The 25,892-nt window shown below is 40.9% G+C and overlaps 1 protein-coding gene across 1 annotated transcript; it reads left to right on the plus strand.

Annotated features, from left to right (window-relative positions):
• The first annotated feature begins 1,467 nt into the window (after positions 1-1,467).
• LOC143806588 (C-signal-like) lies at positions 1,468-20,469 on the plus strand. The gene is made up of 6 exons (XM_077287291.1): positions 1,468-1,655; positions 8,651-8,702; positions 11,941-12,128; positions 15,623-15,784; positions 17,719-17,829; positions 20,223-20,469. Exons 1-6 carry the CDS (start codon positions 1,518-1,520, stop codon positions 20,334-20,336), a joined length of 765 nt encoding a protein of 254 aa, XP_077143406.1. The 5' UTR covers positions 1,468-1,517; the 3' UTR covers positions 20,337-20,469.
• Positions 20,470-25,892: the final 5,423 nt, after the last annotated feature.

Consider the following 25,892-nt stretch of genomic DNA (forward strand, 5'->3'; position numbering starts at 1 on the left):
AACCCTAAGGGTTAGGGTTAGGATCCCTAGGGTTAGGGTTAGGCTTAGGGTTAGGATCCCTAGGGTTACTAGGGATCCTAACCTAAAGGTACCTTCACACTGAACAACTTAACAACGATATCGCTAGCGATCCGTGACGTTGCAGCGTCCTGGATAGCGATATCGTTGTGTTTGACACACAGCAGCGATCAGGATCCTGCTGTGACATCATTGGTCAGAGCTAGAAGGCCAGCACCTTATTTCGTCTCTGGATCTCCCGCAGACATCGCTGAGTCGGCGTGTGTGACGCGGATTCAGCGATGTCTTCACTGGTAATCAGGGTAAACATCGGGTTACTAAGCGCAGGGCCGCGCTTAGTAACCCAATGTTTACCCTGGTTACCAGTGTGAATGTAAAAAAAACCCAAACACTACATACTCACCTTCTGATGTCTGTCGCGTCCCCCGGCGTTCTGCTTCCCTGCACTGTGTCAGCGCCGGCTGGCCGTAAATCAAAGCACAGCGGTGACTTCACCGCTCTGCTTTAGGGCCGGCGCTTACAGTGCAGGGAAGCAGAACGCCGGGGGACGCGGCAGACACCGGAATGTAAGTATGTAGTGTTTGCTTTTTTTTACATTTACACTGGTAACCAGGGTAAACATCGGGTTACTAAGTGCGGCCCTGCGCTTAGTAACCCGATGTTTACCCTGGTTACCCGGGGACTTCGGGATCGTTGGTCGCTGGATAGCTGTCTGTGTGACAGCTCTCCAGCGACCACACAGCGACGCTGCAGCGATCGGCATCGTTGTCTAGATCGCTGCAGCGTCGCTAAATGTGACGGTACCTTTAGGGTTAGGGTTAGGGTTAGGGTTAGGATCCCTAGTAACCCAAGGGTTAGGGTTAGGTTTTTTTTGTGTTTTCTTGTGTTTTTCTATAGAAACGCATGTGCTTAAAAACGCATGCGTTTACATAGACAGCAATACATTTTTTTGCCGCGAATAAACGCATGCGTTTTTTTGCGGCAAAAAAAACGCCGCTAGAAATTACTACAGGTTGCATTTCTGCAACTAAACGCACGCATAAAAAAACTCATGCATTGCCGAAAACGCGTCAAAACGCATGCTAAAAAACGCATGTGTTTTTAATGTTAAGTATAGAAAAAAAACGCATGCGTTTTTTAGCGCTAAAACGCAGCGGCAAAAAACGCAAGTGTGAAACCAGCCTTAGGATAAAAAAAAAAGACGTTTTGCTACTATGGAATTGGAACTCTAATTTTTTTTTCTATCTTTCTTGGAAACTTTCATTACATGAAATCCAGAAGTTCTGCAGTCCTAAACCACATGTAGAAAACCTGAATGGTTAAATACTTTTCTAAAACAACTGTGAACACTGATTTTACACTAGTGAGGCTGGTTCTGCAACCACTCCTAGCCGGACAAGTAAATGCACAAAGTTGCTGAGTCACTGCTCCAAGTCCTTATAAGTAGTCAAATCACATCCTTTCAGTCATTGACTTCTCACTCGGAAGAAGAAGGAAACATGGCCCCTGCAAGAATTCTCATTACTGGATGCAACCGAGGAATTGGATATGAACTTGTCCGTCAACTCATAGAGCAACGAAACCCACCTAAACAAATCATTGCAACCTGTCGTGACCCCAGCTCTCGTCAGAATAAGGTAAATTGCACTTACATTCGAAAACAATCCTGTTCAAAGAACCTTATGAATGTTGTTCTTACAGCAAGCAGATTTCCTTTAAAGAAATGACTCACTGGAGGGGAGTCTTAGATTAGCGAGGGTCCCCTGACCATGCATGACTTTCTGTATTACATGGATGATGTTACATTTTCCCTGTAAATTCAGTATGTCCTGTGTTTCCTGTGTTTCTAATTGGAAAACTGGAACAGATTAGCCAAAGTTAATTTATCATCACAAGGGAGAACAAACACGTTTATGTCCTTTTCCTTCAAACCAATTAACCTATTTTTCCACTTCTGCCTATTTTGAAATATTAATAAAAAAAAGTACTACAGCAAAATTATTAAAGGGAATCTGTCAGTAGGATCAACCCTCCTAAGCCGTCTATATGGTCATGCAGGTCATAGGAAGCTGAATAAAATGATACCTTGATGTCTGCGATCCGATGTTTTATTCCAGAGAAATCCACGGTTTTCTTGATATGTAAATGAGCTGTTAAGATCTAGGGGCCGGACATAGATCTCCCTGATGATCTGCTTCCAGAACATGTTTTTAATAAAAGGAGGTATTACTAGTGTGAGACTTTCGACTAACATGGAACAGTAGAACTGAACTGTGTCTTCTTACAGATACATTTGCTGCAGCTCTCACAGCTCTGCTGTATTGCAACCCTGTCTGCTGGTGAGAGGGAAGCTGCAGCATTAAGAGGAAATTTACATAAATTCCCTTAACATCAATTCTTTATTCTATATATTTGAAAAAATACCTTAAAAAAAACACACACTATACCAAGATGATCTAAACAAAAAAAAAAAGTTTTGAATTTAGATTCCTTCAACCAGTGGATAAATGCACAATTTAGGGAAGGAATCAATTGAAATGATGGTCCGCTTGTCTATACTAGGGATAATATTTTTAATTGAAACCCAACTTATAGGGAAAGTATCACTAGATATGACACCTACCTAAGGTGTGGAGGTTGGCTCCCTAAGGCAACGACAATGGTGCCCCTGCTCCTCACTGGTGAACACCCTAACCTATCTAGAAAATAGGAACCCTAGTTTACCAATATAGGAAAAAATATAGATCTATGTCCTGTCGTGATGTAAATATGGGGTTAATCTGTATTATCAAATAATTATTGGTGCATCTATGTTGCACCACTGATTGAAGGAATCTAAATTAGAGAGGTTTTTTTTTTTTCCGTTTAGATCATCTTCGTATTGAATGTGGTTTTTTAAGGTATTCCTTAAGCTATACAGAATTGAGAATTGATTTTAGGGGAATTTATGCATATTAGCCTTGACGTCCTTCTATTATATTTCAGGTGATATACATTTGAAGCACTAAGGAACCTACAGATGTGTCAGATATAATCACACACAGCTCTGCAGTGAGATCAGGAGAGCAGAGAGCAGCCATCATACATCACACTGGTAACAGTGGTAACCATTACACATCACACTGGTAACAGTGGTAACTATTACACATCACACTGGCAACAGTGGTAACTATTACATGTCACACTGGTAACCTCCCTCTTCTATTTAAAATAAGCTCTGGAGGTAGATTCTTGGGGAAGATCTATGTCCCGCCCATAGCCTGGAAAAGCTCATTTACATGTAAACAAAATTGATTTCCTTGGAGTAAGACACCAGATCGCAGATATCACGGTATCATTTTATTCAGCTTTCTATGACATGCTTAGCCATGTAGAAGGCTTAGCGGGGTGAATTCTACTGACTGATTCTCTTTAAGTCAGAATTCTGGGATAGAATATTGGTAAAAATGAGTAAATTGATTAAAGGGGTTGCCTACTATTTGGACAACTCCTTCTCAATCAGAGCGTTTGTCCCCACTATCGAATTTGAATTTCAAGAACATTTGCTAATCTCTAAAACTTAAGGTTATGCTACATTGCAAATGCCATAAGGTATTAACCCCTTAATCTGGCACATTAATCCCCGGCACACTGCGATCAAACATGATCGCAGTGTTCCGGCAGTACAGGAAAGCATCACGCAGGGAGGGGGCTCCCTGCGTGCTTCCCTGAGACGATCGGTACAAGGCGATGTGCTCACCTTGTACCGAGCATCTCCTCCCTGCAGGCCCCGGATCCAAAATGGCCGCGGGGCTACTTCCGGGTCCTGCAGGGAGGTGGCTTACCAAGTGCCTGCTCAGAGCAGGCGCTGGTAAGCCAGGAGCAGGGCACGTCAGATCGCTGATCTGACACAGTACTCTGCAAAGTGTCAGATCAGCGATCTGTCACTATACAGTGATGTCCCCCCTGGGACAAAGTAAAAAAGTGAAAAAAAAGTTTTTTAAATGTGTAAAAAAATAAATAAAAAATAATCCCTAAATAAAGAAAAAAGAAAAAAAATATTGTTCCCATAAATACATTTCTTTATCTAAATAAAAAAAACAATAAAAGTACACATATTTAGTATCGCCGCGTCCGTAATGCCCCGACCTATAAAACTGTCCCACTAGTTAACCCCTTCAGTGAACACCGTAAAAAAAAAACGAGGCAAAAAAACGCTTTATTATCATACCGCCGAACAAAAAGTGGAATAACACTCAATCAAAAAGACAGATATAAATAACCATGGTACCGCTGAAAACGTCATCTTGTCCCGCAAAAAACAAGCTGCCATACAGCATCATCAGCAAAAAAATAAGAAAGTTATAGTCCTCAGAATAAAGAGATGCAAAAACAATTATTTTTCTATAAAATAGTTTTTATCGTATAAAAGCGCCAAAACATTAAAAAATGATATAAATGAGGTATCGCTGTAATCGTACTGACCCAAAGAATGAAACTGCTTTATCCATTTTACTAAACGTAGAACGGTATAAACGCCCCCCCCCCAAAAAAAGAAATTCATGAATAGCTGGTTTTTGGTCATTCTGCCTCACAAAAATCGGAATAAAATGCGATAAAAAAGCCACATGCCCAAAAATGGTACCAATAAAAACATCAACTCGTCCCGCAAAAAACAAGACCGCACATGACTCTGTGGACCAAAATATGGAAAAATTATAGGTCTCAAAATGTGGTAACACAAAAAATATTTTTTGCAATAAAAAGCATCTTTTAGTGTGTGACAGCTGCCAATCATAAAAATCCGCTAAAAAACCCACTATAAAATAAATCAAACTCCCCTTGATCACCCCCTTAGTTAGGGAAACATAAAAAAATTTAAAAAATTTATTTATTTCCATTTTCCCATTAGGGCTAGGGTTAGGGCTAGGGTTAGGGCTAGGGCTAGGGTTAGGGTTAGGGCTAGGGTTAGGGCTAGGGTTAGGGCTAGGGTTAAGGCTAGGGTTAGGGCTAGGTTTAGGGCTAGGTTTAGGGCTAGGGTTAGGGTTAGGGCTAGGGTTAGGGCTGGGGTTAAGGCTAGGGTTAGGGTTGGGGTTGGGGCTAGGGTTAGGGTTAGAGTTAGGGTTTGGGTTAGGGTTAGGGCTAGGGCTAGGGTTGGGGTTAGGGTTGGGGCTAGGGTTAGGGCTACAGTTAGGGCTAGAGCTACAGTTAGGGTTGGGGCTAAAGTTAGGGTTAGGGCTGGGGCTAAAGTTAGGGTTAGGGCTGGGGCTAAAGTTAAGGTTAGGGCTACAGTTACGGTTGGGGCTAAAGTTAGAGTTAGGGTTGGGGCTAAAGTTAGAGTTAGGGTTGGGGCTAAAGTTAGGGTTGGGGCTAAAGTTAGGGTTTGGATTACATTTACAGTTGGGATTAGGATTATGGTTGGGATTAGGGTTAGGGGTGTGTTTGGGATAGGGTTTCAGTTAGAATTAGGGTTTTCCACTGTTTAGGCACATCAGGGCTCTTGAAATGCGACATAACATCCGATCTCAATTCCAGCCAATTCTGTGTTGAAAAAGTAAAACAGTGCTCCTTCCCTTCCGAGCTCTCCCGTGCGCCAAAACAGGGGTTTACCCCAACATATGGGGTATCAGCACACTCAGGACAAATTGGACAACAACAATTGGAGTCCAATTTGTCTTGTTACCCTTGGGAAAATAAAAATTTGGGGGGCTAAAACATTTTTGTGGGAAAAAAAATAATTTTTATTTTCACGACTCTGCATTATAAACTGTAGTGAAACACTTGGGGGTTCAAAGTTCTCACAACACATGCAGATAAGTTCCTTGGGGGGTCTAGTTTCCAAAATGGTGTCACTTGGGGGGGTTTCTACTGTTTAGTTGCATCAGGGCTCTGCAAATGCAACGTGACGCCTGCAGACTAGTCCATCTAAGTCTGCATTCCAAATGGCCCTCCTTCCCTTCCGAGCTCTGCCATGCGCCCAAACGGTGGTTACCCCCACATATGGGGTATCAGCGTACTCAGGACAAATTGGATAACAACTTTTGGGGTTGAATTATCCCTTTTACCCTTGGGAAAATACAAAACTGGGGGCTAAAAAATAATTTTTGTGAAAAATTTTTTATTTTCACGGCTCTGCGTTATAAACTGTAGTGAAACACTTGGGGGTTTAAAGCTGTCAAAACACATCTAGATAAGTTCCTTAGGGGGTCTACTTTCCAAAATGGTGTCACTTGTGGGGGTTTCAATGTTTAGGCACATCAGGGGCTCTCCAAACGTGACATGGTGTCCCATCTCAATTCCAGTCAATTTTGCATTGAAAAGTCAAATGGCGTTCCTTCCCTTCCGAGCTCTGCCATGCACCCAAACAGTGGTTTACCCCCACATTTGGGGTATCAGCGTACTCAGGACTAATGGCACAACAACTTTTGGGGTCAAATTTCTTCTCTTACCCTTGGGAAGATAAAAAATTGGGGGCAAAAATATCATATTTGTGAAAAAATATTTTTTATTTTGATGGCTCTGCATTATAAACTTCTGTGAAGCACTTGGTGAGTCAAAGTGCTCACCACACATCTAGATAAGTTCCTTAGGGGGTCTACTTTCCAAAATGGTGTCACTTGTGGGGGATTTCAATGTTTAGGCATATCAGGAGCTCTCCAAATGCAACATGGCGTCCCATCTCAATTCCAGTCAATTTTGCATTGAAAAGTCAAATGGCGCTCCTTCCCTTCCGAGCTCTGCTATGCGCCCAAACAGTGGTTTACCCCCACATATGGGGTATCAGAGTACTCAGAACAAATGGCACAACAACTTTTGTGGTCCAATTTCTTCTCTTACCCTTGGGAAAATAAAAAATTGGGGGCAAAAATATCATATATGTGAAAAAATATGATTTTTTATTTTGATAGCTCTGCATTATAAACTTCTGTGAAGCACTTGGTGGGTTAAAGTGCTCACCACACATCTTGATAAGTTCCTTAGGGGGTCTACTTTCCAAAATGGTGTCACTTGTGGGGGGTTTCTATGTTTAGGCACATCAGGGGCTCTCCAAACACAACATGGCGTCCCATCTCAATTCCAGTCAATTTTGCATTGAAAAGTCAAACGGCGCTCCTTCCCTTCTGTGCTCTGCCATGCACCCAAACAGTGGTTTACCCCCACATATGGGGTATCAGCGTACTCAGAACAAATTGTACAACAAACTTTGGGGTCCATTTTCTCCTGTTACCCTTGGTAAAATAAAACAAATTGGAGCTGAAGTAAATTTTTTTGTGAAAAAAAGTTAAATGTTATTTTTTTTTTAAACATTCCAAAAATTCCTGTAAAACACCTGAAGGGTTAATAAACTTCTTGAATGTGGTTTTAAGCACCTTGAGGGGTGCAGTTTTTAGAATGGTGTCACACTTGGTTATTTTCTATCATATAGACCCCTCAAAATGACTTCAAATGTGATGTGGTCCCTAAAAAATATTGGTGTTGTAAAAATGAGAAATTGCTGGTCAACTTTTAACCCTTATATCTCCCTAACAAAAAAAAATTTGGTTCCAAAATTGTGCTGATGTAAAGTAGACATGTGGGAAATGAAACTTATTAATTATTTTGTGTGACATATCTCTGTGATTTAAGGGTAAAAAAATTCAAAGTTGGAAAATTGCAAAATTTTCACCAAATTTCCATTTTTTTCACATATAAACGCAAGTTATATCGAAGAAATTTTACCACTATCATGAAGTACAATATGTCACGAGAAAACTGTCAGAATCACCAAGATCCGTTAAAGCGTTCCAGAGTTATAACCTCATAAATGGACAGTGGTCAGAATTGTAAAAATTGGCCCTGTCATTAACGTGAAAACCACCCTTGCGGCTTAAGGGGTTAAAAAAGTCTCACATTCACTTTTTATTCTTTGTCACTCTAGTGACTCAGGTCTATGGCCCCCTACCGGGTGCTGTTTACATAAGATAAGCCATAAAACCACATACGAGTTTCCATCACCCACTGGCTTCTTGTGAGGTTGGCAAGACACATAGCCATAGTGGCAACTCTACTTGTTCTGTCATGTCTAACATGCTTCCATTAATCCATTATACCCCTTTACAGATTTCTAAAATCTAATAGTTTCTTCACTTACTATCATATATAGATACTCCAAAAACAAGAGTTGCTTTAACCAGATGCATGGAAAAGCATCTTTGGCTCTTTAGGTGTGACCATGTTGGTGGTAACTAGGAGAGGCAGTGGCAGAAAACTAGGAGAGGCTGCAGTATGTTACAGCAGGAGATGCTGGGGATCTTAGAATCTATACCAACAGTTTAAAGCAGTGAGATCCCTAAAAAATAGACAGATTACTAAGTATCTTGCACAGTAAATATACAATGACTACACAGATATATTATAGACTATTATAATGCCTGTAAACATGCACCTCAAAAAGATATAGGGTACTGTAAAAAGTTCATAAATAGTGGAGGAAGTGGAAAAAGTAATTTAAATATTTGCTAAAGGGAAGAGTGGGGAAAATGTTGGACTTTTTTCATTTATTAGCTTCCTGTATAGAAATCTATAATTTAGGAAGATACAAGATTACATTGGCATCATTGATATCGGATTTTTTTTCCCACTAACTTATAACCAAATGTCTTTATTTCCACAGAAGCTGATTGAACTTGCTGAGAAGTATCCAAAAGTGGTTGTGATAAAGTTAGGTATGTGATCAAGACAGTACCCAGTACCAGTGCGTTTTCTGTGAGAGAATCTACATGCTATGGCCACGTTCACGCATTCAGTATTTGGTCAGTATTTTACATCAGTATTTGTAAACCAAAACCAGGAGTGGGTGATAAATACAGAAGTGGTGCATATGTTTCTATTATACTTTTCCTCTAATTGTTCCACTCCTGGTTTTGGCTTATAAATACTGATGTAAAACTCTGACCAAATGCTGAATGTGTGAAAGTGGCCTTAAAGTGCTATTTTGGTTTCTGCGTATACAGTGTATTTATTGTAGAATTAAAAATCTCATAACTTTCCATTATATGTTGTGTATCAATTAATTTAATTGTTTTCAATATCTCTGCTTGCTGTAATTTAGAGCGAGCGTTCATTGTTTTTTTCACCCCAGAAATAAAAAATGTTCTGGTCAATTTCAAGTCCACACTCACTGCTGCAAAGCAAACATACTTCTCATCTCTCATATCCTCCGCCTCACAACTCTAAATAGCACTTTCAATTCTCTCCTGTCTCCCAGCACCTCCGCCCTCTCCTTTCAACTCAGCTGAAGACTTTGCCTCATTCTTTAAGCAGAAGATTGACATCAGAGAAAGCTTTTGCTACAGTCCTTCCTCATAACTACTCAGCGCGCTTCCTCCAGCTTGTCCCCCATTACAGAAGATAAACATTCCTTTCTACTCTCCAGATCACATTTCACCATCTGTCCACTTGACTCAAACCCATCGTACCTCATCCCTAACCTCATCAGTCTTATTACCAACCTTTAACCCATCTCGTCAACCTATCACTAACAACTGATGTCTTCCCTTCATGCTTAAAACATGCCTCAATCATACCCACCCTCAATAAACCCTCGCTTGACCCATCCTCTGTGTCTAGCTATCACCCCATATCACTTCTCCCCTATGCCTCAAAACTACTGGAACAGCATGTTCATCTTAAACTGTCCTCCCACCTCTCCTCCTACTCCCTCTTAGACCAGTTACAATCTAGCTTCCGAATGCATCATTCTACGGAAACTGCCCTATGTAAATTCAGCAATGAGCTACAAAACGCGAAAGCCAAACAACACTTCTCTGTTCTCTGCCTTTGACACAGTGGACCATTCCTTCTTACTGCAGATTCTCTCATCTCTAGGCATCACAGACTTGGCCCTATCCTGGATCTCTTCATCTCTAACAGACCAGACATTCAGCATCTCCCACTCCCACACCACCTCCTCATATCGCCCCCTATCTGTAGGTGTTCCCCAAGGTTAAGTTCTAGGACACCTGCTCTTCTCCATCTACACCTTTGGCCTGGGACACCTCATAAAGCCCCATGGCTTTCAGTGTCATCTCTATGCTGATGATACACGGCTCTACATCTCTGGACCTGATATCACCTCCTTACTAAACAGAATCCCACAATAATTGTCCGCTATTCTATTTCATCCTTCTTCTCTGCTCGATTTTTAAAACTTAACATGGACAAAACAGAATTCATTATCTTTCCACCATCTCACTCAATCCCCCCAATAGACCAATGCATCAAATTCAATGGCTGCCCACTCTCCCCAGTCCCGCAAACTCACAGCTTCGGTGTAACCCTTAACTCTTTCACTTTCAAACCAGAAATCCAAGTGTGTTCCACTTCCTGCCGAAAATGTTTTCCTGATCCGCACATTTCTTTGCTAAGAATCTGCAAAAACACTAGCGCATGCCTTCATCATCTCCCACCTCAACTACTGCAACCTTGTGCTCTATGGCCTCCCTTCTAACACTCTCACACCCCTCCAATCTATTCTAAACTCTGCTGCCTGACTAATCCACCTATCCTCCCGCTATTCCCCAGCCTCTCCTCTTTGCCAATCCCTTCCCTGGCTCCTTAGTGCAACCTTGGATCCTCACAAGATCTCCTTCTCTCCTCCCCTCTTATCTCATCTTCGTACAATTGCATACAAGATTTCTCCAAATCATTTCTCTTACTCTGGAACTTTCTACCCCAACATATCAGACTCTCACCTATCGTGGAAATCTTCAAACGGAACCTGAAGACCTACTTCTTACAACAAGCCCACAACCTGCTGTAACCCTTGTTCCACTATATCGCTGCTCTACCCTCAACTATTTTATCCTCACCTACTGTATTCTCACCCATCCCTTGTAGACTGTGATCCATTGTGGGCAGGGTCCTCTCTCCTCTTGTACAAGTCAGTGACTTGTATTGTTCATGATTATTGTTCTTGTTTTTATTTTGTATACCCTTTTCACATGGAATAAATACTGTAGCATTATAACAAAAGAATAATAATATGATGCTGATCAAATAGGTGCTTGACCCTGTACTTGTAATGGCATGCTTTCTAAAAGGGATTTTTCTTTAGATGCCGCTGATTTATATACCAGCTGTAAAAATGTATATGCAGTTAACACCCCATAATGGTTGTTGCTTGTGTTTAAAGGTGTTGTCCAGGTTTGGCACGAAAGTCTATAGTAGTCTATGTGACTGCAGACTTGTGAATCTTCACATCGCGTTGTGAGCATTCTCCAGTGCCAGCAGCGAGAGCAGGTGGTCATGTGACCGCAAATATGAAAAATGTATACTCCAGGCCACATTCAGACTAGACATGCATGTCTAGTCGGAATGTGGCTGGTTGTATGCATCACTTCTATCACTGGAGAATCCCGACAGCGCACGCTGAGACTATTCACAAGTCATAGAGTGGCACAGAGTGACTACAGTCTTTTGTGCCAACTTGGACAACCCCTTTAACATTTTATCATTTATAACAGCAATGGAAACAGGAGATTTTTGAAGCTCAACATAGAAAGTGGCGTTTCATCTCCTCTTTGGCTTAGGACAGAGATTTTGCCAAGGGGTTATGCTTTTTTGTACACTCCTGCTGTCTTGAGTTTTTTATTTTATTAATGCCTGCTTATACAGCGCCAACATATTATGCGCTTTATAGACATATACAACTGTGTGATAATGTTAAGACCAGATTTCAGCCTCTGGAAGTAAACAATGAAAGTTAATATTAAATGACAGTAAAATAAATCAGAACATTTTCTGAATGTACAAAATAGCCAACACTTTATTTGCAGAAGCTCAAAAACAAGGAAAGTCCTTTCAAAATTATGCAAATCCTTCCCTTTAAAAAAAGATATTAAAAATAGAAGTGTAAATTGCTTCTTCTCAGTATTATAATTAATTATTTATATATTTTTGTAGAAACGACTGATGCCAATAGCATTAACGAGGCTGTAAAGGAGGTGGAGAAGCATCTGAATGGAGCTGGGCTCAATTTATTGATTAATAATGCGGGGATCATGCCGGACAGCACTCTCGAGTCTGCTGACTCAGCCGACTTCGCAAATGTTTACAACACTAATGTAATTGGTCCCTTTTTGCTGGCAAAGGTGAGAAAGGAAATAATAATAATATAAAAATCATCATGTGAGATATTAAAGCTTTTCATCCACACAGGAGAGATACAATGTATATAGACAGCTCATTATTAGTTTTTAGCATCTGCATGAAAATGCAAGGAGACCTTCTGTGTATATCAAGCAGGGCTAGGAAAATAAAAAGGGAGTTTTGCATTTGAGATTTGACTAGTGCCATAGGGAACCTTGACATTGTGATGATGTTCCTCCTCAAGTCTCTTATGTTCTTAGTGTTTCTTTCCTCATTATTTTGATATACCGTCTTACAATGACAATTGAAAGTGATAGGATTTTCTGCCCCAAAGGTTTTTTGGATAACGACAGATTCACATTTTTTTTTTTTAAAAGCTGGATTTAATATCGGACTTTTTCTTCCAGCCTTGTGTAATGAAAACTCTATTTTCATAGTTTTAAAAACAATACTGAAACCTTACGTGCAGTTGATTGTATATTACTATGTTCTATGTTCTTTCTTCAGGAGCACACTGCTCCCCTTCCTTAAAGCTCCCTACGTTCTGGGGTGGTGCCCTCCTCATTGGTTGAAAGTTTGAACCCGCGACAAGTTTGCGCCATTTGCTGCTACCAGAGATGGCTTTACTTCTGCAGTTTCGGGGGAGCACAGAGACACTAAAAATGGTTAGTCCAGACAACTTTAGATCAGCGCTTGCAAGCTCAATAGCAAAGAGCTTGCAAATATGAATGAGCAGACACGTGGAAGTTCAGGTTCTGTTACCCGAACGTCTGGTGTCCAAAGTTCAGTTCGGGTATCAGAACTTTCCCCGAACTGGAACATGAACCCTATTGAAATATATGGGGACCTGAACTTCAGAGGTGGAAAATATTCTTTCTCTCCTTCCAAACTTCCCTCGGAACGCCAACATTAAAACGGACTTCCTGGAGAAGTTCGTGTTCGGAGTTCCGCAGAATCTCGAACTTTAAAGTTCGTGTCCATTCATCTCTTCTTGTAAACTCAACACTCCTTGCCTAGATAACCATCCATAACTTAGGCTGTCAGCGGTAACCTTTAGAATTAAAAATCTCTCCATTCTTGAGAAGACAGAGGATTTTTAATAAAGTAAATAGCAAAGATTTTATTTTTAACAAACATTTTACCACTTTTACCCATTTAAGATGATTAAAATAACCCTTTCAATTTAGCTTACTAAAACAGGTTGAAATATATCGACCCTACTTTTTTCAGGAGGAGATTCAAAGGGGTTGAGGGGTTGTCCGGGACTTTTACATTGATGAACTATCCTTAGAGTAGGTCCTCAATATCTGATTCATGGGGGTGCGACACCCTGCATCTTCTTTGATCAGCTGTTCCCGGGAGGCCGGACGTAGTGATACTACACATCCGCCCCCTTTCTGCTAATGTCACAGGTTGCAATACAAAATTATAACAAATCAATAAATACAATATTGCAATGCAACACTGAAAATGTCAATGTCACCATGTAGCCCTTTCCCAAAGATATGTTAACAATAACCTTATTGCTGCGTTTTTTTTTCCCTTCATGAAAATTTCAAACTATTGCCAGGAAACCGCAGTGGAAATTCTACGTGTGTATATATATATATATATATATATATATATATATATATATATATATATATATATATATACACTCACCGGCCACTTTATTAGGTACACCTGTCCAACTTCTTGTTAACACTTAATTTCTAATCAGCCAATCACATGGCGGCAACTCAGTGCATTTAGGCATGTAGACATGGTCGAGACAATCTCCTGCAGTTCAAACCGAGCATCAGTATGGGGAAGAAAGGTGATTTGAGTGCCTTTGAACGTGGCATGGTTGTTGGTGCCAGAAGGGCTGGTCTGAGTATTTCAGAAACTGCTGATCTACTGGGATTTTCACGCACAACCATCTCTAGGGTTTACAGAGAATGGTCCGAAAAAGAAAAAAAATCCAGTGAGCGGCAGTTCTGTGGGCGGAAATGCCTTGTTGATGCCAGAGGTCAGAGGAGAATGGGCAGACTGGTTCGAGCTGATAGAAAGGCAACAGTGACTCAAATCGCCACCCGTTACAACCAAGGTAGGCCTAAGAGCATCTCTGAACGCACAGTGCGTCGAACTTTGAGGCAGATGGGCTACAGCAGCAGAAGACCACACCGGGTACCACTCCTTTCAGCTAAGAACAGGAAACTGAGGCTACAATTTGTACAAGCTCATCGAAATTGGACAGTAGAAGATTGGAAAAACGTTGCTTGGTCTGATGAGTCTCGATTTCTGCTGCGACATTCGGATGGTAGGGTCAGAATTTGGCGTAAACAACATGAAAGCATGGATCCATCCTGCCTTGTATGGAGCATCTTTGGGATGTGCAGCCGACAAATCTGCGGCAACTGTGTGATGCCATCATGTCAATATGGACCAAAATCTCTGAGGAATGCTTCCAGCACCTTGTTGAATCTATGCCACGAAGAATTGAGGCAGTTCTGAAGGCAAAAGGGGGTCCAACCCGTTACTAGCATGGTGTACCTAATAAAGTGGCCGGTGAGTGTATATATATATAGTTAAAAATCGGAACAGCATCTTATATTACCAAATTGTAGTGCAGCGTCTTCCCAACCACTGTTGGAATGGTCTTTGGTAATAGATGAAAAAAAGAAAGACAGCACAAAAAAATAGAAAAATGGGGGGGGGGGGGGGGTGTTTAATGCCAGTTATTAAACCCCCTTTTTTCTATTTTTTTGTGCTGTCTTTCTTTTTTTCATATATATATATATATATATATATATATATATATATATATATATATATATATATATATATATACATATATATATATATATATATATATATATATATATATATATATATTTCTTTTTTTTTTTCTTGCTGCTAAGCTAACTCCTTTTGATCTGAAAACTGCAGTAAAGAAAAAATTGACATAGTGGGTTATTTAAAGAAAAAAAAAACTCTCCGCAGGTCATAAAACGCATTGTGTGAATGATATTTTAGAAATCTCATTCATTTTGCTGATCCTGTATTTTATGCAAAAAATGATATTGTATGAGCAAGTTTTATAGGTAACTTCTCTCTAATTCTTTGAGGCCATTACTTTACCATGTGCATTCCCGTTGGACGCAATGATGCATAAGCTGAACTACTTTTTCTAGTGTAAAAACTTTTTTAAAAGTCAAAGGGACCTTCTTAAGACCTGAAAATTGACTCATCATATTCATCTGCGCTTCTGTAAAAATATGATCCATGACATCAGTGTTAACAAGTTAATTATGGACAATAATGAAATGCACGTAACAGATCAAACATAGATCAATGATAGACCTCTCACTGCATATATATTCTACATATTCTGTGTGTGTTTATATGTATACTATATAAATAAATAATACATATACAATTTATTTCTCCAGGTTATTAATTCAATTTATGAAACAGACGCATATGTTTTAATTTGAAAATCTTTTTCTTGTTCTAGGCGTTGTTGCCATTTTTGCAGAAGGCTGCAGTAGAAAATCATCAACTACCTTTGAGTTGCAGCAAGTCTGCTATAATAAATGTTTCCACACTGTTGGGATCCATTGCAAGAGCACCAGAGTCCTTCGCTGCCTTCCCGATGCTTTCCTATCGATGTAGCAAGGTACGTTACTTGCTGTAAAGCATCTCTCACTGGTTTTTATGTTATGGTTACATTTATATTATGTTTACTAAACACAAGGTTGTAACAATCAACTATTCAGAATTATTTTAAGCAGAGTGCCAATCAGTGTCAGTGAGACATGTTCCTTATTAATAGCATCAACCAGAGTTTCCCCAATAAAAGACCTATTGTTAAAATCAAGTTTTTATGTTAAATGTATTCTATTTAATTAATTAAAACAATGTTTATATTATTTAATACAGGTCATCAAAAAAATACAGTGTTGCTGTTCTCACACTGGTCATTACACTTAATACTAGATTCATACTCCCTGTTCTGTACAGCAGCCACATAGACATTAGTAGCTAGAGACTGGTACTTGCCCTATTGAGTTGCATAGAAGCATTTAATGGGTATGCTTTCATGAGTGCAAAAGTCAGTGAAGGGAAGAGGAGGAGGTGAGCTGTGATATTATTTATTGTGAATGGTGGATCCTGTTTTATCTACTGTATATAGAGGTGTTATCAGTCATTGTACAGCAGAAGGAGGTGAGCTGTGACATCACCTATTGTGAATCCTGTGTTATCTACTGTATATAGAGGTGTTATCAGTCATTGTACAGGAGGAGGAGGTGAGCTGTGACATCACCTATTGTGAATGGTGGATCCTGTGTTACCTATTGTATATAGTGGTGTTATCAGTCATTGTACAGGAGGAGGAGGTGAGCTGTGACATCATCTATTGTGAATGGTGGATCCTGTGTTACCTACTGTATATAGAGGTGTTATCAGTCATTGTACAGGAGGAGGAGGTGAGCTGTGACATCACCTATTGTGAATGGTGGATCCTGTGTTACCTACTGTATATAGAGGTGTTATCAGTCATTGTACAGGAGGAGGAGGTGAGCTGTGACATCATCTATTGTGAATGGTGGATCCTGTGTTACCTACTGTATATAGAGGTGTTATCAGTCATTGTACAGGAGGAGGAGGAGGTGAGCTGTGACATCACCTATTGTGAATGGTGGATCCTGTGTTATCTACTGTATATAGAGGTGTTATCAGTCATTGTACAGGAGGAGGAGGTGAGCTGTGACATCACCTATTGTGAATGGTGGATCCTGTGTTATCTACTGTATATACAGGTGGTAGCCATTGTACAGGAGGAGGAGGTGAGCTGTGACATCTATTGTGAGTTGTGGATTCTGTGTTATCTATTGTATATAGAGATGTTACCAAACTTACCAGTCATTGTGATCCTGTCTGTGAAGATAATGAGACTGCAGAAAAGTCATCTGTACAGGAAATGTAAGTCTAGTGTAAAGCCTTGTGGCCAGTATAAAATTTGCAAGATTTTTTTTTCAAACAGATATTAATCTGAAAAAAAAAATCATTTCTTTTAAACACAAGTTCATATTTTGATGACAGTTTTTATTGCTGGCAATGTTAAAAGAACTCTATCAGCCAAATTGCCCATATTAAGAGTACTAGACAGATAATTCTGCTTAGTAACAGTACCAGCCATAGAGTGTTTATTCTTTTAATAACTTTTTTCCCCATAGGTTATGTGTTTTATTTCTATCATCCTTTCCAATAAATCCATAGAACATTTTTCTATTTCCCCTACATGGATTTTTCCTGCCCTTTTCTTTAATTTCTGTAACATTACATTTCTTATAAATTGTACTATTCCGTTGAAATGAAAATATATATTTTTTCAGCCTCGGATCTTTTCAATTGAACCACTCTTGTAAAATTTCAGTCTCATGATTAGTACAGTGGAAATTGTAATTTGTTTCCGCAGTGTTTTTTTCAACTGAGCAATTTTTCTTTTATGGAATATTTGCCATATATAAAGCTGAACCTCAAGGTAACAGACAAGTATAAAACAAACTTAAATGTTTTGATAGTTTTATACCGTAATTTTCTTTGCAGGCTGCTCTTAATATGCTGACACGATGCCAGTCTGTGGGTTACAAGGACAGTGGTATCTTGTGCACTGCTCTCCATCCAGGATGGGTTCAAACAGACCTTGGAGGCCCTAATGTAAGTAGGATCAGTACATTTAATATGGAAAATTACTAAGAATGAACGGATCAAGCAAAATTAGAATTCACCGGTGCAGGGATTTTCCCGAGAATTTTGGTTCTTCATGAAAAGTTATTGTCCACAACATTAATGTCCCCATATTATGCTCTGGGGTCTCTCCAGACGTCAGAACACAATAAACTTTAATATGTAAAAAAAAAAAAAAATGTATGCTCATCTCACTGCTCACCTCTCCGTCCCTTCTATTCCTCACCGCCACCCTTCTGGACCTCGCCACATCTTCTGAACATCGCTGCTCGATCTGCAATCTCCAATCCTCTCACCTTAGACCTGGACTTCCGTATCTGATGAGGCCCGCGGAAGCATGCATAAGTTCATGACTTTATGATTTCAGAATGTGAGTCGTGATAATCTCCAAGCCTCTCACCTTAGACCTGGACTTCCATATCTGATGAGGCCCACGGAAGCATGCAGAAGTTCATGAATTATTGACTTCATGATGTGAACTGTGATCGTAGTCCACGTTCACACTATAAGTATTTGGTCAGTATTTTACATCAGTGTTTGTCAGCCAAAATCGGGAGTGGAACAATCAAAGGAAAAGTGTAATAGAAACACATCACCATTTCTGATTTTTTCGCCCATTTTGGCCAGCAAATAGTGATGTAAAATATTGACCAAATACTGAACATAGTCTTATGCACACAAACACAGAATCCTCTTAGGAATCATCAGAGCCAGAAGTCCCAGCTCAGTGTGAGAGGCCCGGGGATTTCAGTGCAAAGAGCGGTGATCAGAAGTTGAGGCGAGGTTCAGACGGGTGATGGTGAGGAATGGAGGGGCCAGAGAGGTGAGCGGTGAGGTAAGTTTAAGGATATTTTAAAATATTTTCACCTTTTGATGCCCCTTTACAGTTCCAAAAAATGTCAACAGCCATCTTGCTGAATTCATGCAGAAGAGAATTACGAAAAACTTGCCTTTTGGCAAAGAAAAATTTGTTGTAATATTCAATTCAACTAGAATTTATTTGATCATCTCTAAACATTACTTTACTTTGAAAGCATTTCCTGATTTTTATAAGTTGACAAGGTCTGTGTCTACGATCGGATTCATGCTTTCAGCATGCATCAAGAAAATTCAAGATACATAGGTTGAAATCATCTATAGACCTTTATGGCATATGCTTGACTGGTATGTCCATTCAGTGGCATAATGTTACAGTCTTCCATCTGGGGTATACATCAGAGAATAGTGCCGTCTAGAGATGAGCGAATTGATACATAACAAAAACAAATTTAATTCATTACGAATTTCCTCAAAGTTTCGGAATCAGAATTTGTCAGGATTGGTTTCGCTCAAATCCAGCAAAGTGGTGTCCCTCAGCTAATGTTTTCATGGATTATTTTAAGGGCTGGAAAGGGGTTAAAAATATTATATATATTCACCTACCTTTGTCCGGCCTCTCACCTATCTTGTCACTGCAGTTCCTTGCCCATTCCTCTTCTTTCTCCATGTGATCATTTCTCTGGTCTAGAGCTTCCAACACTGACTTGGCTTTACGTGGTCATTGTTTTGCATTGTGCCCCCTGTGACAGAGGACTGGGCATGGAGCACTGGCGATTTAAGAGTGGACCTAGGACTATTAAAGTATAATCTTTTTATTTTATTTTCCGCCCTTCCTGGCCATCTGTATTTGAGGTTTGTAGGGATCTCAGAGCATAATAAATACATTTTTGGTATTGAACTTGGACTGAATTGTAAACAAATTTCTGGAGATATGGCCATTTTCCAATTGCGCTTTCATCAGAAGGAAATAAAGGAGTAAATTGAGCCTTAGAGCCCATGAACGATTTTATCAGACAAATCCTATCCGTGGTTTTCATGGATAGCACTCGTACCTATGGTAGTCTATAGGGCTGTGCACATGCCCACTTTTTGACCTTAGTCTGAGAGGTCCACGGAGACATGTCTGATTGTTCTGAATGTCATAAAACAATCGACAATACAAGTCTGAGTCCGTGAAAAAAAAATTGAAGATCGAAAGAATGAAGGAGGTAGAGATTCTTTTTTCTAGCCACAATCGAGAAAACTGATGCCACTCTTATCAACCTCTTATCAGAGTAATCTGACCATTTTTCTTAGATGTGGAGAAAAGGGTTGTGTGACCCTAGCCTTACAGTTATCTATATGCTTACTGGAAGTGTAGAATCAACCAAGGGTTGAACCTCTAAATAATAAGAATGCAGATTATTTTCAATACAAATATCATATATTTTTGACCCTACCCTAAAATCTGTGGAATGTTTTTCTTGTGTGTATATATATATATACTGTCGTTTATACTCCTATTTGCAACCATTGATTTTTTGCACCTGACTTCATTTTTTTAGGCTCCTCTCACCGTAGACAAGAGTGTCGAAGGAATCATCAAGGTTCTGTGCAGCCTTTCTGAGAAACATTCTGGAATTCACGTGGACTGGGAGGGAAATGTAGTCCCTTGGTGATGTGGGAATCGAAATAATGAAATCATAGCATATTATTGATTGTTTCTGTTATCATATGCAGCTTTTGTCTTACTAAAACTGTACAAAATGTTTCATTTCAATAAAATCGAAGAAACTTTTTGGAAAAGAAAAACTAGATATGACTGAAGAACTGTGATACCTCAGCCAATCCAAACTCACCTGCTTACCCCCTTTCCTTTTCCTTTTACCTTCTATTCCTTCCACATCTACCAATAATGACGGACACTGGGTTTTGGATAGAATGGCCACAGCAGTCTTTATTAAAAACCATAAACATATTGACTTAAGCATTAAGTAATGGGGTCTTTGGAAGCTCAATCTTAAATCCTGGTGCCGTCTGCTACACCTGTAATGACCAGGCCGAACATTCCCTGATATCCACCGCCACACGGTGTCTGCAGAATGATCTGTAGAGGTTTTAGTGGGAACCCAGGTTCTTAGGCCTGCAGGAGATCTTGTAGTGAAAACAGCTCCACGTGTGTTCTGCTCTCCCTGAGGGCATCCCTCATACTAAAGAACATTCTAGACTTGCCTGGAAAACAGCTCCTCCTAATGACCATGTGACTTGGAGCTGGCCAATAGAACACCGGATTCACATTTCAGATCCTTACAAAACAATAATTATGAGTCATTGTACACTTTCACCATTAAATGACGTCACAACACAGCAAATGAGAAATGCATTGCATTTAAAATGGAGGTGACTAGAAATGGAGAATTACAGCTCACAAATGCAGGGAATAATGTAGAGGAGCAGTTAGCGAGACAGAAGCTACTCACAATGCGGGATTACTTAAAGGGAAGGACACACTCTCGACTGGGTCACTGCACACCTCTTAGCCTCCAACTGCATCACGCTGATTTGAGGGCCTTCGATCTCTCTGCACTACTGCCTGTAGCGTAGCTACCGGGGGGGCAGAGGGGGCCATTGCCCCGGGCCCAGCGCTCTGATGGGGCCCACCCGGAGCTACGCTACTGTAACTTCATCGGCAGCACCCGCCGATACAGTTACATTCTGCAGCAGAGCAGGGAGAATCAATCTCCCTGCCTGCCGCTATGGGGCCCCTGAGCAGGATGGGGGGGCCCGGTGCCAGCAGTGGGCCCCCCACCGTCATCGCATAGTGAGCTGTATCGGCAACTAGCCGATACAGCTCACCACATTGATGAGGGAAGGAGCGCTGCGTTCCTTCCCCCATCATCCCGCTGTCAGCGTCTGACGTCACTCGCAGACACCGACACTGACAGTGGGCGCGGTGACGTCACCGCCCTGCGCCCGCTGTCAGGACAAGAGCGGGAGCAGGAAGCACCGCTGGAACAAGGAGGAAGAGAGGTGAGTATTGTGTTTGTTTTTTTATGGGGGCTGTCTTATAACTACAGGATCTGACTATGGGGGGCTGCTGCCTAAAACACTACAGGATCTGACTAAGGGGGCTGCTGCCTAATACACTATAAGATCTGACTATAGGGGGGACTGCTGCCTAATACACTACAGGATCTGCCTATGGGGGGCTGCTACCTAATACACTACAGGATCTGACTATGGGGGGGCTGCTGCCTAATACACTACAGGATCTGCCTATTGGGGGCTGCTGCCTAATACACTATAGGATCTGCCTATGGGGGGTGCTGCCTTATACTACAGGATCTGCCTATGGGAGGTGCTGCCTAATTCTACAGGATCTGCCTATGGGGGGCGCTACCTTATACACTACAGGATCTGCCTATGGGGGGTGCTGCCTTATACCACAGGGTCTGTCTGTAGGGGTACTGCCTTATACTACAGGGTCTGCCTATAGGAGTACTGTCTTGTACTATATTGAGGACTATCTGGCACATTATACTATATGGAGGTTATCTATGGGGCCATCATGCAGTGTGGGGATTACAGTGAAGGGGCCATCATACAGTGTTGGAGCCATCAAACAGTTTGGAGTCTGCTAAGGGGTCAGTATACTGTGTGGGTGGTACTATACAGTGAGGGAGCATCATGCTGTGTATAGGGGAGCTGTACAGGGGGAGACTCGGGACATTATTAAATGTAAAGTGGGCACTTATTGTTACAGGGGAACTTGGGTTACCGTGACTATCAAAGGGGCACACAGGGCATTATTACTTTCTAGGGGGCAAAATATCGGCAGTGTTTTCTAGGGCACTTGCACCTGGCATTACTATATTATAGAGGGGGTGCTTTAGAATTTACACAGCAGGTGTGGTAATAGGGACACATACGGCAGCAGCGGCTCAGTATTGGGGTATCAGGTGCAGTAATAGGGACACATACGGCAGCAGCAACTCAGTATTGGGGTATCAGGGGCAGTAATAGGGACACATACGACAGCAGCTGCTCAGTATTGGGGTATCAGCAGGATGAGGAGTTTGTGCAGGTTGGGAATAGATGGTGATGGGGCTGGAATGTGAGAAGTGAAATGTGTCTTTGTTGTATTCTCTGCAGACGAGTCCTGGCTGGAAGAAGTTGTCATGTCGGTCTGGGCCGGATGGAAAAGACGGGAAAAGTGAACAATTCCATCAGAAAGGACGTCAGCAGTAAGACATTATCTGTAACTGTGCTGTGATCTGTTATATGTTCTGTAGGACTGTATTTACCACTGACCTCATGGTGGTAATATCTATGTTGGTTCTCCTCCACTATTAGGGCGCGTCACCGAATTGTAATCAAGGTTACCTGGTTAGGGGCCCACTCAGAAGCTTCGCCCCCCTGAACCAAAACCCTAGCTACGCCTCTGACTACTGCACTTTCCTAGAGACCGCAGGTCACTTTAAGCCTGCAGTTTGCAGAGTGGACGAGGTGCTGAACCATGCGAAGGATGTCAAAGTCTGTGCGCGGTGATGTCATTGCGCTGTGCCGCGACTCTGAAGTCCTGTGTGTATGTTGGCATTATGCATCATGTTGGTCCTCTCGAGACTAGCCGGTGAAATTGTCAGAATCCTGGATTAAGAGAGTATATGATGTTTTTTAATTAAAATTGGTGGGGGCATTATAAACAATGGGGCACCCTGAAACAGTGGAAGGGGCCCCTCAAACATGTGGACTACTGTGGCAAGCTCTTATGAAGTGTGGAGCCCATTATACAGACTGGGAGCTAATATGGGGCCCATTATACAGTTTGTGGGCTAATGCGGGAGCAATTCTAAAGTTTGGGGCTAATGTGAGGGCCATTATACAGTTTGGAGGCTAATGCGGGGGCCATTATACAGCATGGAAGCTGATATAGGAGCCATTATACAGTTTGGGCACTAATGCTGAGTATATCAAAACTGCAGGCCCATCATACTGTGTATAGAGGAGCTGTGGGTACCACCTAACAAAAGTGGAATAAAATGCACTAAAAAAGATTAATGTAAATTAACATGGTATCGCTGAAAATGTTATCTTGTCCTTCAAAAAACAAGCAGTCACACAGTTCCATCAGCGAAAAAATAAAAATGTTATAGCTCTCAGAATAAAATGATGCAAAATTAATTATTTTTTCAACAAAGTAGTATTTATTGTGTAAAAGCGCCAAAACATAAAAAAAAATATAAATGTGGTATTGCTATAATTGTACTGACCCGAAGAATAAAGCCGCCTTATCAATTTTAAAATGTTTCCTGAATTGCAGGTTTTTGTTCATTCTGCCTCACAAAAATCAGAATAGAAAGTGATCAAAAAATGTCATGTGTCCGAAAATAGTACCAATAAAAACGAACTTGTACTGCAAAAATATAGCTCTCAAAATATGGGGATGTAAAAATTATAATTTTTTTTTTTTTAAACTTTTTTTTAGTGTGTGACAGCATCCAAACTGAAAAGCCCAATTATAAATCTGGTATCGCTGTAATTACACCGACCCAAACAATAAAATCATCTAATCAACTATACCACATGAGGAACGGCGTAGAAAAAAAAAATTCTTCACTTGCTGTTAATTTGTTCATTCTGCCTCCCAAAGATCGCATAGGCCGGCGTCACACTAGCGAGTCTTACGGACGTATGAGCGCATAAACTACATCCGTAAAATAAGCATTGCACACAGCCCAATGAATCTCTATGGCCCAGCTCCTATCTGCCGTATATTACGCATCCGTAATATACGGTCTTGTACGGCCGTAGAAAATCGCAGCATGCTGCGTTTGTCACCATATTGCTCAAAAAAATCGCCAATGAAAGTCTATGGGGGCGAGAAAAATACGGATTACACACGGACCATGCATGTGACTTGCGAGAAATACGCACCGGTGTTAGAGAAAAGCTGGTAATTCAATTGCCGGCTTTTCATTTCTCCTTCCCAAACCCGACAGGATATGAGACATGGTTTACATACAGTAAACCATCTCATATCCCTTTTTTTGGCATATTCCACACTACTAATGTTAGTAGTGTGTATGTGCAAAATTTGGGCGCTGTAGCTGGTAAAATAAAGGGCGGAAAAAATTGGCGTGGGCTTCCGTGCAATTTTCCGCCAGAGTGGTAAAGCCAGTGACTGAGGGCAGATATTAATAGCCTAGAGAGGGTCCATGGTTATTGCCCCCCCCCCTGGCTACAAACATCTGCCCCCAGCCACCCCAGAAAAGGCACATCTGGAAGATGCGCCTATTCGGGCACTTGGCCACTCTCTTCCCACTTCCGTGTAGCGGTGGGATATGGGGTAATGAAGGGTTAATGTCACCTTGCTATTGTAAGGTGACATTAAGCCAGATTAATAATGGAGAGGCGTCAATTATGACACCTATCCATTAATCCAATAGTACGAAATGGTTAATAAAACACACACACATTATTTAAAAGTATTTTAATGAAATAAAGACACAGGTTGTTGTAATATTTTATTATACTGGTAATCCACCTGAAGACCCTTGTTCTGGAACAAAGGAAAAATAAAAAAACAACAATATCTCATACCTTCCGTCGCTTAGGTCAAGTCCCACGAAGTAAATCCATCTGAAGGGGTTAAATCATTTTACAGCCAGGAGCTCTGCTAAAGCAGTGCTCGTGCCTGTAAAAACCCCGGGGAATGAATGGAAAGCAGGGTGACCTGTAGTTACCTTGAGTTGCGGTGATGCGCCCTCTGCTGGATGTCCTCATGAACTGGAGCCTGGGAAAAGTTCCCACGCTCGAGTTCATATGAGGACATCCAGCAGAGGGCACCTCACCGCAACTCAAGGTAACTACAGGTCACCCTGCTTTCCATTCATTCCCCGGGTTTTTACAGGCAGGGGCGGCTGCATTAACAGGCTTCTGCTTGTAAAATTAGTTAACCCTTTCAGATGGATTTACAACGTGGGACAGAACGACGGAAGGTATGGAATATTGTTGTTTGTTTTTTTTAACTTTGTTTCAGGTGACAAGGGTCTTCAGGTGGATTAAGAGTCTAATAAAATATTACAACAACATGTGTCTTTATTTCATTAAAATACTTTGTATTAATGTGTGTGTGTTTTATTAACCATTTCATACTATTGAATTAATAATGGATAGGTGTCATAATTGACGCCTCTCCATTATTAATCTGGCTTAATGTCACCTTACAATAGCAA

This window comes from Ranitomeya variabilis, chromosome 2 (assembly GCF_051348905.1).
Source record: "Ranitomeya variabilis isolate aRanVar5 chromosome 2, aRanVar5.hap1, whole genome shotgun sequence".
Lineage (NCBI taxonomy): Eukaryota > Metazoa > Chordata > Amphibia > Anura > Dendrobatidae > Ranitomeya > Ranitomeya variabilis.

What these genes read in the sequence shown, in the direction of transcription:
- LOC143806588 (XM_077287291.1), top strand. Translation starts at nt 1,518, where the DNA reads ATGGCCCCTGCAAGAATTCTCATTACTGGATGCAACCGAGGAATTGGA. An exon ending in CCAGCTCTCGTCAGAATAAG is followed by an intron (nt 1,656 to 8,650) that starts GTAAATTGCACT and finishes TTATTTCCACAG; the next exon opens with AAGCTGATTGAACTTGCTGA. An exon ending in TTTCCTATCGATGTAGCAAG is followed by an intron (nt 15,785 to 17,718) that starts GTACGTTACTTG and finishes TTTTCTTTGCAG; the next exon opens with GCTGCTCTTAATATGCTGAC.